The following is a 16567-nucleotide window of genomic DNA, read 5'->3' as shown; positions in this document are numbered from 1 at the left end:
GTCACATTTTGGATGTAGCGGCGCTACTTGTGGTGACCCTTTGTTCTGGCTGAGGTGCTCCACCGTTTTGTTTGGTCACATGTTGCTGTTATGTAGCACATTGTCTTGTTTTGGTTCTTGTGGGGGTTTTTTTTGTTTGTTAACAAGCCTGTAGGGGCTTGTTTTTATGGGAGGGGGTGTTACGGCCACGGGTGTGTCCGTATAGTTTTGAGTTGCCTCCTGTATCACTCTGACTCTACATTCAGGTGCTCCTCATCACCTAATCAACCGGTCAACGAATCCAATCTTCATCAGCTGTTCAGTCTCCCATTTAAACCCCCACATGTCTTCAGTTCAGAGGCCAGCTAGTTTAGTTTGTGTGATGTAGCTACTTTGTGTTTGTAATGTCTGGCCTGTTTTTTGGTTTAGTTTGCATTTTGACTATTTTGAGTTATGTTTAGTTGTTTAGCTCTTTTGGGCAAGGGGATCAAGGTAAGATGCCCATGGGCAAACACCCCATCACGTAGCTTACCTCTGTTAGACACACTAGGTTAGCAGCGGTTGCCACTTTTTGTCTTTAGGTTTGGTGCTTTTCAGCACTGTCAAGGGTGGGTTACTTTTGTTAATAGTTTGTTTTGGCAACCGTTCGGTTCCCTTGTCCTGTCATTGTTAATAAATTTATTATATTTATACGTTTATGTCTCACTGTGTTGCACCCTCACCTCACTGTTACTCAGTACACTAATAGTTGCACCCTCTCCAGACCGAGGGTCGTAACACACACACACACACACACACACTGAGAGAGTCAGACATAAAAGCAGTGAGTTGGTTATCTACCACATGAGAACTGAGTGATGGGTGAGGCACCTGCTTTAACAGTAAAAGTTCATACCTAATCTTACCCTATCCAGAATGCCTACAACTAGAGACAACTTGTGAGTAAGTAAACAGTATTTAAACTGTAAAAAAAAAAATCTAACAAAATAACGCATGAAATATGCTTTTTTTTAAAGCCAGCAGTAGCCACACAGTAAATTGCATTTTTCTCTGTAACAATTGTATATTTCCGGTCAGAATTTTAACTTGACTTGAAAAAGCACACTAGTGGTTTGAGTTAGGTTTGCTGGTGTTCAGATTTGCAGAGAATTTACGTGAATACTGATAGTTGGATATTATCGGGGTTTTGCATATTTTTGTTTAGTCTGGTTGCTGGCAGCATTCTGATGAAGCAACAAATCTATGTTGCAAACTAAACAGAGACGGGAACTCGAGTCACAACTTGAACTGAGCCTGACACAAGTCACAAGTTTACATACTTGAGACTCGACTTGCAATATGAAGAGGCTTGAGTCTTGGCTTGACTTTGGGTCAGCTGACCCCGCCCTTTTTCTCCCCAACTGTATCCAGCCCTACTCTTCCGAGCCGTCCCGGTTGCTGTTTCTCCCCCACTGCCGATCCGGGGAGGTCTGCAGACAACCACATGCCTCCTCCAATATATGTGGAAGTCGCCAGCCTCGTCTTTTCCCCTGACAGTGAGGAGTTTCGCCAGGGGGAGTAGCGCATGGGAGGATCACATGATTCCCTCCATTTCCCCCTCCCCCCGAACAGGCGCCCTAACTGACCAGAGAGGGCGCTAGTGCAACGACCTATACACATACCCACATCCGGCTTCCCACCTGCAGACATGGCCAATTGTGTCTGCAGGGTCGCCCGACCAATCCGGAGGTAACACGGGGACTCGAACCGGCAATACAATTGTTAGTAGGCAATGGAATAGACCGCTATGCTACCCGGACGCTCGGTTCAACTGACTTTTGAAGCCAACATGGATTTCAATAATTTAAAACCAGGTTTTTTCCTGCATAGAACATTCCATTGTAGCCACCTTGATCACTATCTGTGCCACCTAGACTTAAATCATAGAGGTATTGGCATTAAAATTGATGTCATAACTAATCGACCAGAGGAGGCGCTAGTGCAGCGACCAGGACACATACCCACATCTGGCTTCCCACCCGCAGATATGGACAATTGTGTCTGTAGGGATGCCCGACCAAGCTGGAGGTGACATGTGGATTCGAACTGGCGATCCCTGCATTGGTAGGCAATGGAATAGACTGCCATGCCACCTGGATGCCCAGAAGCATCCAAGCACTTCTAATGTTTTCCAAACTAGCTTCCCTTCTGCTTAGCCATTTTAATATTTTCAACTTTGAAGATATGGCTCACATCGTGAAGACAAGGCTTGAAAAAACTGAAGATGTGGTTTGAAAAATACGGACTTCTTCGAAAAGACAGTTTGCAAGGAGGATGAGAAACAGGATAGGTGAACAGAGGGTGTTTCATTACGCAGCCTAATCCTATCCCGATATTAAGACCATTAGTCACATCAATAACAAGATGTGGTTAATTTGTCAGGTCTGAAAGCAGCAGCACTGACTCCTCAGCAAGACTCAGTGCACAAGAGAGGAGACAAAGTTTAGGCAAACGGCGTAACAGTTTAGCTGCTGTGCAACTAAATTTATAGAGAGACTCCGATGCAAGTATGCTTGAGATGCATGTGTTTTGTACATCGTTGTGTAAGTTTATGTTTCAATATACACTACCGTTCAAAAGTTTGGGATCACCCAAACAATTTCGTGTTTTCCATGAAAAGTCACACTTATTCACCACCATATGTTGTGAAATGAATAGAAAATAGAGTCAAGACATTGACAAGGTTAGAAATAATGATTTGTATTTGAAATAAGATTTTTTTTACATCAAACTTTGCTTTCGTCAAAGAATCCTCCATTTGCAGCAATTACAGCATTGCAGACCTTTGGCATTCTAGCTGTTAATTTGTTGAGGTAATCTGGAGAAATTGCACCCCACGCTTCCAGAAGCAGCTCCCACAAGTTGGATTGGTTGGATGGGCACTTCTTTGAGCAGATTGAGTTTCTGGAGCATCACATTTGTGGGGTCAATTAAACGCTCAAAATGGCCAGAAAAAGAGAACTTTCATCTGAAACTCGACAGTCTATTCTTGTTCTTAGAAATGAAGGCTATTCCATGAGAGAAATTGCGAAGAAATTGAAGATTTCCTACACCGGTGTGTACTACTCCCTTCAGAGGACAGCACAAACAGGCTCTAACAGGTACTATTTAATGAAGATGCCAGTTGGGGACCTGTGAGGCGTCTGTTTCTCAAACTAGAGACTCTAATGTACTTATCTTCTTGCTCAGTTGTGCAACGCGGCCTCCCACTTCTTTTTCTACTCTGGTTAGAGCCTGTTTGTGCTGTCCTCTGAAGGGAGTAGTACACACCGGTGTAGGAAATCTTCAATTTCTCCGCAATTTCTCGCATGGAATAGCCTTCATTTCTAAGAACAAGAATAGACTGTCGAGTTTCAGATGAAAGTTCTCTTTTTCTGGCCATTTTGAGCGTTTAATTGACCCCACAAATGTGATGCTCCAGAAACTCAATCTGCTCAAAGAAGTGCCCATCCAACCAATCCAACTTGTGGGAGCTGCTTCTGGAAGCGTGGGGTGCAATTTCTCCAGATTACCTCAACAAATTAACAGCTAGAATGCCAAAGGTCTGCAATGCTGTAATTGCTGCAAATGGAGGATTCTTTGACGAAAGCAAAGTTTGATGTAAAAAAAATCTTATTTCAAATACAAATCATTATTTCTAACCTTGTCAATGTCTTGACTCTATTTTCTATTCATTTCACAACATATGGTGGTGAATAAGTGTGACTTTTCATGGAAAACACAAAATTGTTTGGGTGATCCCAAACTTTTGAACGGTAGTGTACGTTAATGTATGCTTTGCGTTGGAAATTTGTTTCATAGAGTTGTAAAGTTTAAACTGATAAAACAGATGTATTTTCTTAACAAAAATAATCTTCCATTAAAAAGTTCAAGATATTTTAAGAGACATTAAATTGGTACTGTATTCTTATTTGTTGTGACTTCACTTGGTTTTCGACATTTAGACTTGAGACCTGAGTTGAGACTTGACACCAATGACACTGATTTGATTTGGTATTCTACATTTAGACCCTGGACCTGACTTAAGACTTGTGTCTCAAGACATAACACTGACTTGAGACTTGAGTTGAGTTGACTTGGTCACATCCTGAAACTAAATGACCTAAAATATAAATGATGCTGAGGTGAGTAGGCCAGTCAATAATTATTTCTTTTTGACATAGAGAAAAGTTCAAAGTAAGCTTTTTTGTGCCCAATCTCTTCCATTTAAGAGAATTGTTGTTACTGCCACTTATCAAAGAATGTTCTAAACTACTTCGCCTTGTTTTGGATTTTGGAATAAAATTAAAAGATGCAACATTAAAAATCAAGTAAGGAGCTCACATTGATTTGCTGATACCTCCCTTTGGAAAGCACTGATTTAATGTAAGAGGTATGTCAACTGGCCAACTAATAGTTTTTGGGGGGTAGACCTCTGTGTTGGTCATGAGTAGACAAGATAAAGATAAAAGGACATAATGCCATGTCTTATCTGAGCAGACAGGCAGCATGATGGCAGAGTCACAAGTGGCCACCATGCTGACGAGGCATTTATCTCACCAACTACTAATGAGCTGTTCAGAGCTCATGCCGCTGCAGGCTGACTGGCATAAGATCTCATGGCCATCAAGAGATGTTGCTAAGGCTTTAAGATAAGACACACCCCAGGTTCATGGTTAAAAATACATAAGACAGAGGACACTTTAAACTGTTACTTTGATCATAGGTCGTCATGTGTAACGTTTGTTGTTGTTAAAGATGAATGTTCAAGCCAGCTTGCATTGCAGCATAACCACAGACTTCATTTACAGCTGCAGCAAAAGGTAATAGAAATAATTAATTGGGGTAAGGCGACCATCATCCATCCATCCATTAGCTTAACCACTTATCCTGCTCTCAGGGTCGCGAGGATGCTGGAGCCTATTCCAGCAGTCATTGGGCGGCAGGCGGGGAGACACCCTGGACAGGCCACGAGGCCATCACAGGGCAAACACACACACACACACACCCATTCATACCTAGGGACAATTTAGTATGGCCAACTCACCTGACTTACATGTCTTTGGACTGTGGGAGAAAACCGGAGCCCCCGGAGGAAATCCACGCAGACACGGGGAGAACATGCAAACTCCACAAAGAGAATGACCCGGGATGACCCACCAAGGTTTGACTACCTCGGGGCTCGAAACCAGGACCTTCTTGCTGTGAGGCAACCGCACTAACCACTGCACCACCATGCCGCAAGACCATCATTCGTACAGATAAATAATCACTGTTAACATGCAAGGAAAAAGAGATTTTTTTTTTTGGATTTCCCCCTTTTTCTCCACAATTGTATTTGGCCAATTAACCTGTTTTCCAATCTGTCCAGGTCGCTGCTCCACCCCCTCTGCCGATCTGGGGAGGGCTGCAGACTACCACATGCCTCCTCTGATACACGTGGAGTCCCCAGCCGCTTCTTTTCACCTGACAGGGAGGAGTTTCGCCAGGGGGACGTAGCAGTGGGGGAGTCACGCTATTCCTCTCAGGTCGGGCCACCTGTTTGGGGGGGAGGGACTGGGGGGAATAGCGTGATGTTCCGAAGCGTTACATCCGCCTGGCGAAACTCCTCATTGTCAGGTGAAAAGAAGCGGCTGGCAACTCCACATGTATCGGAGGAGGCACGTAGTAGTCTTGCAGCCCTCCCCGGATCGGCAGAGGGCATGCAGCAACGACCGGGGCGGCTCGGAAAAGTGGGGTAATTGTGGGGGATACAATTGGGGGGGAAAAAGGGGGAAAATTCAAAAAAAAAAAAAAATCAAAATTGTGACACCCTTGATTGCTTCTCATTTACTGGGTAAGATATACATTTTTATATACAGTGTATATATATATATATATATATATATATATATATATATATATATATATATATAAATATATGGCCTATCCCAAGTGGGGAGTGCTTTGTTGAGATCATACATCATTCTAGACAAAACTCAGCAGTGAAAATAGTCCTACATGATGTATTGCTATGATTTCCTTCTAAGCTCTATCACAGGATTATAGGATCATCTATGTATAAGCTACACATCACAGCAGAACTATATGTATGTCCCATCAAGCAAAAGTTACTATAATGCCACCTTCTGGGGAAAACTGAGGGAGAAGAGGAACACACACTAGTCTGGCTCCACACTGCTCCCTGTATTCAAAAGAGGAAAAACAAGGCATTGAGAGATGGATTGTTATTTAGGAGGGGCATAACAGAAAAGCAGATAGAAATCGGTCTGAGAGAGCGACAAGTGGTCGCGTCTCCCTGCCACCCAGTCTGACTGCAGGCTCAACACAGTACAAGGGGGAAGTAGACTATTTAGACTTTCAAAGCCATTTTAAGAGGGGTGCGTTTTTTTGCCCTCTGTTTTTTTTTCCTTCTACAGGCATGCGGAGAAGTCTATCTGACATTTTTTTTCTTCCTTCTCTTGCTCTCTATCTCTCTAACCCCTTTTTTTTCCATCTGCCTAGTTTCTGGTCGTGCTTTTTAAGACTTTGTTTTTTGTTCTTGCTCCCCTTGATGTCCCCTTTTTTGGTTATCTCCCTCGCTCTCTCTAGTTTTTGTCTTCCTGTTTTTACCCCCTCGTCAGCGCAACCAATTCCCCCCATACTCCCTTTGTGCCACTGATGCACTCTTACAATTACATAATCCCCCCCCTCCAACACTTGGTCCCCAATCCTCATTCCTCATCATCAGTTTCTGTCATGGCTTCCTGAGGATGTGGGTCCCAATGGTGGCTCTCTCACTTACTGATGTGCTCTCTCTCTCTCTCTCTCTCTCTCTCTCTCTCTCTCTCTCTCTCTCTCTCTCTCTCTCTCTCTCATCAGCTTTCTCACTGTGGTCCCCGCTCAAGCACCCCTCCCACCACCTCTCTGCGGCGGCTGGCTAATCGCTTTTGTACTTTTCCTACTGCCCATGGAGAGGGACTCTGGGGTAGGCGGAAGTGCAGCAGGAGGCCCGCCAGTCAACATCGTGATGCCAGGCTCCCACAGGGAAGCTTGAAACAGGAGGGAACATAGTCAACATAGCTTCCCTGTCAGGAAGAACTGTGCTATGGCCCTATGGGGCTACTAGAGTGAGGGCAGTGGAAAGAACTGCTAACTAGAAACTTGGGGAGTTCCGCAGGAATCACAGATAATAGCAGAATACAGCAGTGCTAGTCAATAAACTTTTTTTTTCCTTTTTTTTTTCTAAATGCGTCACTGATGTCAGCAGTCAGTGAACATCTGCACACCAAATATAGTTTTACTTCGGGGAGGGGATACAAAAAGCCACACTGAAATCTGCACAGTTGTAATAGTTCTCAGAGAAACAACATAGCCTGTTACAAGTATTTATTGTGAAGAGGGTAAATGTCCCCGCCGTATAAACTATGGAATTGGAAAGATGTTTCAAATCCACCAAACTTGCTTCTTAAGTAAAAGGCCGTGCGGTTAAAATTGCCACTACTTTTCTGCCCCTACAGAGTTGCAATAAAGCCAGAAACTGTGCATCATACAATTCCTTTAAAAGATGTGAAGACTAGCATTTTAACGAGGTTGATATTTCTTGAAGCCAGTCCGCAACAGTACAGAACATCTCAAAATGGGGAACAGGGAACAGCTGACCACCTAAATATGTAGGTAATCTGTGACCTTACCACCTAGGGAAAACATCATTTGTCACCACAATATTTTTTATAACCGCTTTAGTCCTGTCTATGGAAGTAGCCCTGCATCTTGATCAATACTTATAATTTCCCAAATTAAATAAGTCTAAATGCCTTTTTTATGTGATATTAAGATATTTGTCATTTCAAAATATGGCATTATACTTCTACTTTTATTTTTTGTAAGTTCAACAGCTGTTTAAAAAGCATTGCTACTGGCAGAGTGGATTTATACTATTACCTAATTAGTATGTTATCACTGATGACCTGAAACAAGTAGGTGCCTTGGGGGGTGTGCACACTATTATTAAGACAGCCTGGTACACATGGACCTGTAGAGTGCATGTCCTAATTGTGCATCAGACCCACATAAAGGCCTGTCGGCCCATCAAAACAAAAATGTTTTATTTTCCATGTCGTACACCTAAATAACATTTAGCCGTGACAAAGGAGATGGGGCTTTTGAGAAATTTGTGGAGCATACATTCCAGACTTTATTAATTGTATTTATTATTGGGCAAACTGATGAAAAATTAACAAACACACACACATACGCACACACGTATAAGTAGAAATATACTCAGTTTTGAGATTTGAAGTTATAACACAATATATGAAATATATGGAAAACTCCTAGTATCCTGGTTAAAAGGGGGGTTTTTTGTTTTTGTTTTTTGCCGTTTGGGATCAAGAAACGACACAAGTTGTGCCCTGTGGAGTAAGTTGAATGGCTTCAGGGAAAGAAGACCTGAGCACCCAGGTCAGAATGAAGGGTCGGATCATTGCCTTGAGGTTTAGTGGTCCAGCTCCCTTTGCTGCTTGGTATTGCAACACATCATTGTGAATTCATACATGCAGTCATAGCGAGTTAGTCAAAAAAGTGAAGGAGGGTGCACACAGGAATTCTGAGCACTTGGTGTCTAAATCACTTGCAAAATATGCGTCTCCGCATATCCTGCTGTTATTTATTTGTCTGGATTAGTTATATGAAAAATAAATCCAGTACTAATAAGATGATTTAAAACACCACAAATGAATGATTGCCATGAAAGTGCATTTGCAGAATACACTGATTGTGAACACAAATTATTTGCAGTGGCCTAAGTATTGATCTTAGGTCTGAGACTCCAACGCTGTCGATCTACCTAGGTTTCCTGTAGCTACTGTTACAGAAACTGACAAATTTGTAACTGGGATGGACTATAAACTAAATTTTAAAAAAAAAAGGTTTAGCAGGAAATTAAGTATCTATCCTTTGAGCTGTGTTTAATAACATGAGTCTAGGACTTTTAAATTAAACAAAAAGATGAAAGGAATTCCCCCTTTTGCTCAGACAACTATCAACCCTTCAAATCACTGTGGTCTGCAAAGCGGATAAAAACACCTCGACGAATAATGGGATTTTACTTTCGAATAATAACATGATCTGGAAATGAGAAAATCATGGCCAGTTTGTTGAAAACTGCCTTTAAGCTTTCTTTTCCAAGAAAACATGTGACATCATCTAAAACATTAGCTGTTTTCACGCTATATTGATATGACTTGCACACTTTTGTTCAATCAAAATTTGTAGCATCAGCTCCAACTCGCAATGATCAAAATAATAAAAATGCTAAACTTACCTGAAGCTGAAATGGCGACACATAGAAGCAAGGGCAACATCATTCTGTAACCCTCCATATCTCAAAACTTTGGAGATTTAAGGGTCGATCTCAGCTGAGTCTTGATCTGGGTCTGACGCCTCTGCCCAACTATGCAGATGCTTAGAGAGCGGCTGAGGAGTCCTTGTCCAATCACACTTCAGCAATGACTGTGACACGGCATAAGCGGACAACCCGAGTCTTAAAAGGTCAAAAGGTCACCTGGGGGGGGGGGAGAGAAAGCTGGTGAACCAATGCTGGGGTATGAACGGCTAATTGAAGTCTCTGTCAAATTAAGCACAACAGAAATGTTGTTATGTTTATTTCACAAATCCTATTTAACATCGTCTTCAGCTAAAAGGGAAAACGCTGAGAGGAGCAGCATCTATCTCATCCATCTGTCCCTGCCTCCCTTCCTCTCTCTCTCTCTCTCTCTCTCTCTCTCTCTCTCTCTCTCTCTCTCAAATTGTTTTCTCAAAGTTTACGACAGAATTTTATTTCGCATCCGGGGGGTTCATTTACAGGATGACCGCATCAAGCATAAATATGACCAAACACGAATGGTGAACTTGGCGATCTCTGACGCATGTGACGGTCAGTTTTCTCTGACAAGCGATTCCTCCTAAGGTCACTGGCGAGTGTTGGAACGCTGCTGCATTGTCTCGCTTGCTCACGAAACCGCTTTATTTCCTCTGTATTGGGGGAACACTGTGCCCCGAAACGGGCATACGACATTTAGACGTCCACTGTTGGACTTCCTAGTCAACGTTCGCGCTCTGAACTCGGGGGGTTATCCGGTGGTCAGTCACTGGTGACCGACTCGGTCAGGAAACGCTTCGGCGTCGCTTTCTTTAAATAAAATCACAATGACGAGATCTGATAAGCTGCAGACGGCTCATGTTATATGAATTATATAGCGCTAAAGGAAAAGCCTGTGTAAACTGTTTATTCACGTCCAGAGAAAAACAAAAAGTCACGTTATTTCCCCCCAAATGGAGTCCTTATTGTAAATAGATGTACCCCACCCCCCACCCCCCTCCGACACACACACACACACACACACATACACACACGCACGCCGGCGCTCCGAAAATCATCCCTGCTTTATCGTGGACTGTCGTCTCACATAACCCAGGTTAGGTTGCACTTCTGACACCGGAAAACGTAACAAAAGTCAAATAGCGAAATGATCATTCAGCCGGCAAACCATATCAACTGGGAAAAAAGGTAACGATACAGAGAATAGTGGATACGAGAATTGAATGAGCGTGTTTTTGACAAATACGTCCTCACAGACAACCATTGCCTACACCGCTATTCTCTCTTACTGTCACAAAGGGAATAACGGTAATTAAGAAACAAAAGTCCCGTTATTCTACATCAGACATTGAGACAGCAAATTGCTCTACCCTCGAAGATAATCATGATAGACATAGGAGAAAAAGTTGGTAGATGTAAGACTTACAGTTCAAAGTTGTGTCTCTTTTTAAAATTGGGAATATAATCCACGATCGTTTATGTTGCATAGACTCATGAAACTCTTAAAAAAAAAGTTCCCTTGCCGCGTCTGGGCGGGTCCAGATTTACTTTGATGCCACGCCCACTGTCCTGACGTTGCTCTGAGCGTTGCGCAAGCGTTTTCCGTACTGTCTAGCCAACATGTTGGAGACGTTTGGCTTAAAATCCACAATTTTGGACAGCGAGTGAATCATAAAAGCATCAGCAATTCGGTTTGGTTTCGTGACACTTTCGTTGTTTGTCAGGACACATCGTGTGGACTCACGTAGCCTGCACGCAGAAAGTAGGCATGGCGTATGAAGAGTGCAGTATCACTTTTTAAGAAGTGAGACGATGATGATGATAGTGACGGTGGTGATGATGATGATGGTGATGATGGATCGCTTGCTTCTACCAGTGTTGGGTACGCTGACCTCGTGGTGAATAATGTGCGATAGCGTGTGGTCTTCACCTGGTCATCACCAAATATAAACTCGTTTTTCCTTTCCCCTTACTGTGTAAGTGAACCATTTCGTTTTGCATATTAATATATTTAATATACCTAAAATATTACCAAGGTGGATAAAACACAGCATTTCCGCATTAGAGCTGCATCAGACTTGACTACTCGGAAAAAATGTGTCATCAGCTTTCCTGCACGCCACGAGACACTAGACTACATTAGTAATATCCCATAATTGTGTTGGTGCTCTGATGCTTGTTCCTTCCTTTCTTCGTTTTTTTTTGGGGGGGGGGAGGGGGGGTGTCAAAACATATTTTAGCCTTAATTACAGTAATACTAAATGTCAATTTATGTGTAGGCTATGTATAATTATATTGTATGTGAACACAAACACAGACGCACATATACAAACTACACGTGTACAAACACACACGGTGCCATGGTTTTACCTTTAATACAATTGGTGCACATTTCAACATGCAACCAAGGCTGAAGAAAGAAATGCCCCGTAAATTGTCACATAAATGTTCACTGCAACCATCTTCAGCATTGCATTGCACGCTTTATGTCATGATATCACCAAGCGCAATGGTCGTACACCAAACTGCACTTGCTGGTAAATTAGTCGGTGCTGAAATAATTGCAAGATAAAACACATTACAAGATATGTACACAGTACAACAAAAACACACTAGTCGTTAGACATAACACAATGGACCTCAGGCAAAGATTTCTGTATAACAGTGGATATAAAAACTTTATAAGTATACATTCAAAAACAAATTGAGGTGTTGATAGAAAACCTCAGTTTATTTTTGAACCTTAGCAAAACTGGCCTGGTGTATAACTAGGTTGATATGCAGTCAAATTATTAAATAGTAGACATGCAATCTATCACAGCCTTGATAACTTGTAAGTGTCCATGTACACATTAATACATTAATTTGTTCGGTCTGAGTGTTCATTCTGGATGACCCTGATGAAACATTCACTTACTGACATCCATCCATCCATCCATTTTCCGAACCCCTTATCCTGCTCTCAGGGTCGCGGAGATACTGGGGCCTATCCCAGCAGTCATTGGGTGGAAGGCGGGGAGACACCCTGGACAGGCCGCCAGACTGTCACACAGGGCCGACATACACACACCCACACCCACACATTCACAGTTTGGGACAATTTAGTATGGATGATTCACCTGACCTACATGTCTTTGGACTGTGGGAGGAAACCGGAGCCCCCAGAGGAAACCCACCCAGACACGGGGAGAACATGCAAACTCCACACAGGACGACCCGGGACGAGCCCCAAGGTTGGACTACCCCAGGGCTCGAACCCAGGACCTTCTTACTGTGAGGCGACCGCACTGACCACTGCGCCACCGTGCTGCCCTCACTTACTAACAGATGTTTCATTTATTGTACAAAGAAACCACATTTGAATCAGGTCTGATTTCCTTGTGATAAAATGAAACAATGTTCCTCAAATTAATCCTTTGACTCAACTAAACAACCATGATTTATTTCCACAGTAAATTTACCAGTGGACATGATTTCATCCTATTGTGCAGAGGCAAAATATCTCATGACAGGCTTTTTTTTTTTTTTTTTTTAGTGATTATGAAATACAAGCTTGATGAACGTCAAACCTGCAGTCACTGAAAAAAAAGGTTTTTGTCAGCGCTTGCTAATTGATAGACATTTTGCATCACATTTGCTTCACAAACAAGAAAATGTAGTTATTATTGCTATGGTCTGCCCGTTTTGCCTCTAAACTTCTAGGTATAAAAAAAACAAATATATGATATGCATGCGGTAAGGAGCAATGATTTACTCATATACTGTGCCTCTATTTAAATGGAGTGACTCAAACTTTTTGCACCAATTAAACATGTAAATTGATGTGGAAAATGTGCAAGATGAGGAGCACGGTGCATTAGCCATTCTTCAAAAGGGCCTCGCCACATCCGAGGCTGAACAAACCTCACATACACCTTTCCCCTGCAAGGCATTTCTACTCCGCCTAAAATGTAACCGTATAACTGAAGCTTCCCCTTTTGCGGCAGTAGTCCCCTTGTGCCTCAGTAGTGTTTCAATAACAGGAAACAATCGGCCACTTGGTAACCATCGTCTGTCGTCACAGCTCGACACGGGTTCCCGCGTGGTGCCACTGGGTCTCCGTGTCACCAGCCAGCAGCAGCACGCCCGTACTTGAAAAAAGGGAGATTGAGCATGTGCACCGGCTCTCGTTTTTCTTTATGGCGCTCCAAGGGAGGATCACAACTGTGGCTTTTTAGCCAGTAATACCTGAAAACCAACATGATCTAAAAGATGGCAGCTCTTCTATCAAAGTCAATCACTTCATATCTAAAAGCCTAGAACACAATTAATCAACACGGACCCTGATTTAAGAGAAAACGACTACAAAACTGTATGCAAATAAGGAGTTTTGTACTGACACATTTTTGAAAAGCAGATACTTTTCCTTAATTAACTATGAATATAACACACACTTGTCTGAGCTAGGGCAAAGTGGTCATATTTTTCATACCCCAGTTTTCCTATTTCACATAGCTCTGTCCTTTCATGTTCCACCCTGCCCCACTCCCATCCAAACACAATACAGACTACTTAAGAAGGAACTAGCATATTGACACACCAGTGCCAAATGATGGAGCACCATGCTTCTGGGTGCATAGAGTACACAAGCATGGTTTAAAACTGGGGTCAAAATAGTCATCTGCATACTGGGAGCTCTTTAAACAATGGCTGGTGTGCTCAAAGTCAGAAAAATTAGTTCTTTTAAAATGCATTTGCTGTGATTCAGTGCACCATCCTTTGAGCCAACCCATTTTGCTCTTTCCTCACAGAAGACTAGACGTTCCAAACATTACAGTTAGAATTTATGTGACTGCCAAGTGTGTGTGTGAGCTCTTGTTCATAAAATATTACCATAAAATTATTCAGAAGACTCTCAAAATATATTAAGGGAAACTTATATCGCTTGTACTTTGCTATATGTGATGATAATAAGTATAATGACCATATAAGTAATATTGATTAAAAATGGACAGATATACCACAATTAAGAATTAAGACAGAAAACACAATGCCACATCCCTTGATGCATGCTCAATAATCCACGATACCACATGTTAACGGACATTTTTCTTTCGTCCTATTTTCAGGAGTCAAATCAATTTTATTTGGATATCACAAATTATAAATTTGGCTCAGTGACAGGCCCTGAAAGTCGACTGAAAAACTTCATATAGATAGTTTTCTTATACGTATATGGGTCGAAACTTTTCGATACACAACTCTCTGGTACTTTAGAAAAGAATTAAAGATTAAAGACTGTCGATAGTTATTAAGAGACCCTGGATTGAGGTGTGGTTTCTAAAGAAAAAAGGAAAAAAAGCCTCTTTTCATTTTTTTTCATTGTACAGGTTAAAATGGCATTTGTTCTCTGCGCTTAACCCATCCTATTGGATAGGAGCAGTGGGCAGCTGTAGCACCTGAGGACCAACTCCAGCGCTTCTTTCCATTGCCTTGGTCAGGGGCACAGGCAGGAGTATTAACCCTAACATGCACGTCTTTTTGATGGTGGGAGGAAACCGGAGCACCCAGAAGAAACCCACGCAGACACGGAGAGAACAAGCAAAGTCCACACAGAAAGGACCTGGGATGGCCTGGGGTTCGACCCCAGGACCTTCTTGCTGTGAGGCAACAGTGCTAACCACTGGGGCACAGCGCAACCCAGTAAATGTGAGTAGAGTAAGTAGAGGTTCCATTCTTAAAACTGCTGGGAACAATGCTAGTAGTATACAATGAATTAACAATGTTTAGCATTGTAGGTCCCAGAAAAGACCAGAATTCTTTAAAAAGTTTTGCTGGTAAAGAGGCAAGTAGTTGGTTTAGAAGCTGACACGAGGTTAGTTAAAGTGTCAAAAGCTGTAATAACAAGTACTATCAGTGACTCATTGTATAGATATGATTTTGGTAAGATAGGATCTGTTTTTTCTGATCTCAGCAAACTTATTGTAGAAATAGTCTAGAAACTCATGGGCCATGAATCGTGAGCAGCTAATAGACGGTTGCTTTTTAGTAAATTTAGCTACAGTTTCCAAGAGAAATTTGGGATTATGTTTATTAATATTGATTAAGCAAGTGAGAGATATGCTGCTTTCACAGCAGATAAAGCACACTTGTATTTCAATAAACACTCCTGACAAGATAGGTAAAGAACTTCCAATTTTGATTTTGACTATTTACATTCCAGTCTCCTGCAGGCCTAATTAAGAGCACATGTCTTACCATTAAACCAGGTTGTAGGCCTATTTAGTCGCCTAGCTCAGGTAGTGAGAGGTGCAGCTGAATCGAGGAGACTAGAGAGGGCCACATTTAAGTAACTAGTGAAATTTTCAAGAGTCAGGCTCTACAGTGAAAGGAGCCAAGACTTAGGCAGCTGCTGGCCAAATGCAGCTACAGTGGATGGACCAATGTGGCGAGTGGCAATTACATATATACCAACATTAACAGCACAGGCCAATAATGCTTCAAATTTAACGAGAAAATTATCTGTCACAGCAGATGTGGTTGGCAAGACATTTAGAACAGAAACTGCTATCCAGAAACCAAATCAAGGGTGTTACCACTGCAATGAGTCGTCTCTTGAACAAACTGAGCGAAGCCAAAAGTATCAGCAAGCACCAGAAAGGCTTTACTTAGAGGATCAGCAGCCTTATTCATATGAATACTGAAATCACCAAGAATTAGAATCTCATCAGAATGCCTAACAGGACCTGAGACAAATTCTCCAAATTATTCAAGAAATAGTGAGTAAGGGCCAGGAGGTCGATACAGTCGAATCTGGACTGAGCAGAGTCTATTCGTGGCTGAGGGAGATGGACTTTGTATAAAAGCCTCAAAAGACTGGAATTTAGATTTAAGTTTAGAAGTTAAATTGAAAATAGGCTTAAATATTAAGGCAACACACCCACCTTGTTTTTCACCCGAGCTACATGGGCATGAGTATAGTCAGTTGGGGAAACTTAATTTAAGGGAAGGAAAATTTTTGGTTTCAGCAGTGTTTCATATAACCAAATCATATCAAAACTATGTTGAAGAATCAGATCATTTATTAGTAAGGTTTTGGTAGACAGTGATCTGATATTTATGAAAATAAATTTAAGCATCTTGTTAAACTGATCAGTAGTAGGCAGAAATTTAGAGCTACCAATAAATGAAATATTAATTGGAATTGGACACCTTGTATTATTAGTTGAC

The 16567-nt window shown here is 41.9% G+C and overlaps 1 protein-coding gene across 2 annotated transcripts in view; it reads right to left on the bottom strand.

Moving 5' to 3' along the window:
• Positions 1–10852, bottom strand: part of eng (endoglin) — a 76961-nt gene extending 66109 nt beyond the window's left edge. For both annotated transcript variants that reach the window (XM_056290324.1, XM_056290325.1), the window contains exons 1-2: positions 10785–10852; positions 9302–9541 (exon numbers count right to left, since the gene is read on the bottom strand). In XM_056290324.1, coding sequence (XP_056146299.1) covers positions 9302–9359 — 58 coding nt within the window. In that variant the 5' untranslated portion in view covers positions 9360–9541; positions 10785–10852. The remainder of the gene's footprint in view (positions 1–9301; positions 9542–10784) is intronic.
• Between the last annotated feature and the right edge of the window lie 5715 nt (positions 10853–16567).

Source organism: Lampris incognitus, chromosome 12, assembly GCF_029633865.1.
Source record: "Lampris incognitus isolate fLamInc1 chromosome 12, fLamInc1.hap2, whole genome shotgun sequence".
In the NCBI taxonomy this organism is placed as follows: domain Eukaryota; kingdom Metazoa; phylum Chordata; class Actinopteri; order Lampriformes; family Lampridae; genus Lampris; species Lampris incognitus.
The sequence above is the reverse complement of the archived record's forward strand: the minus strand, read 5'-3'. Positions and strand labels throughout refer to the sequence as shown.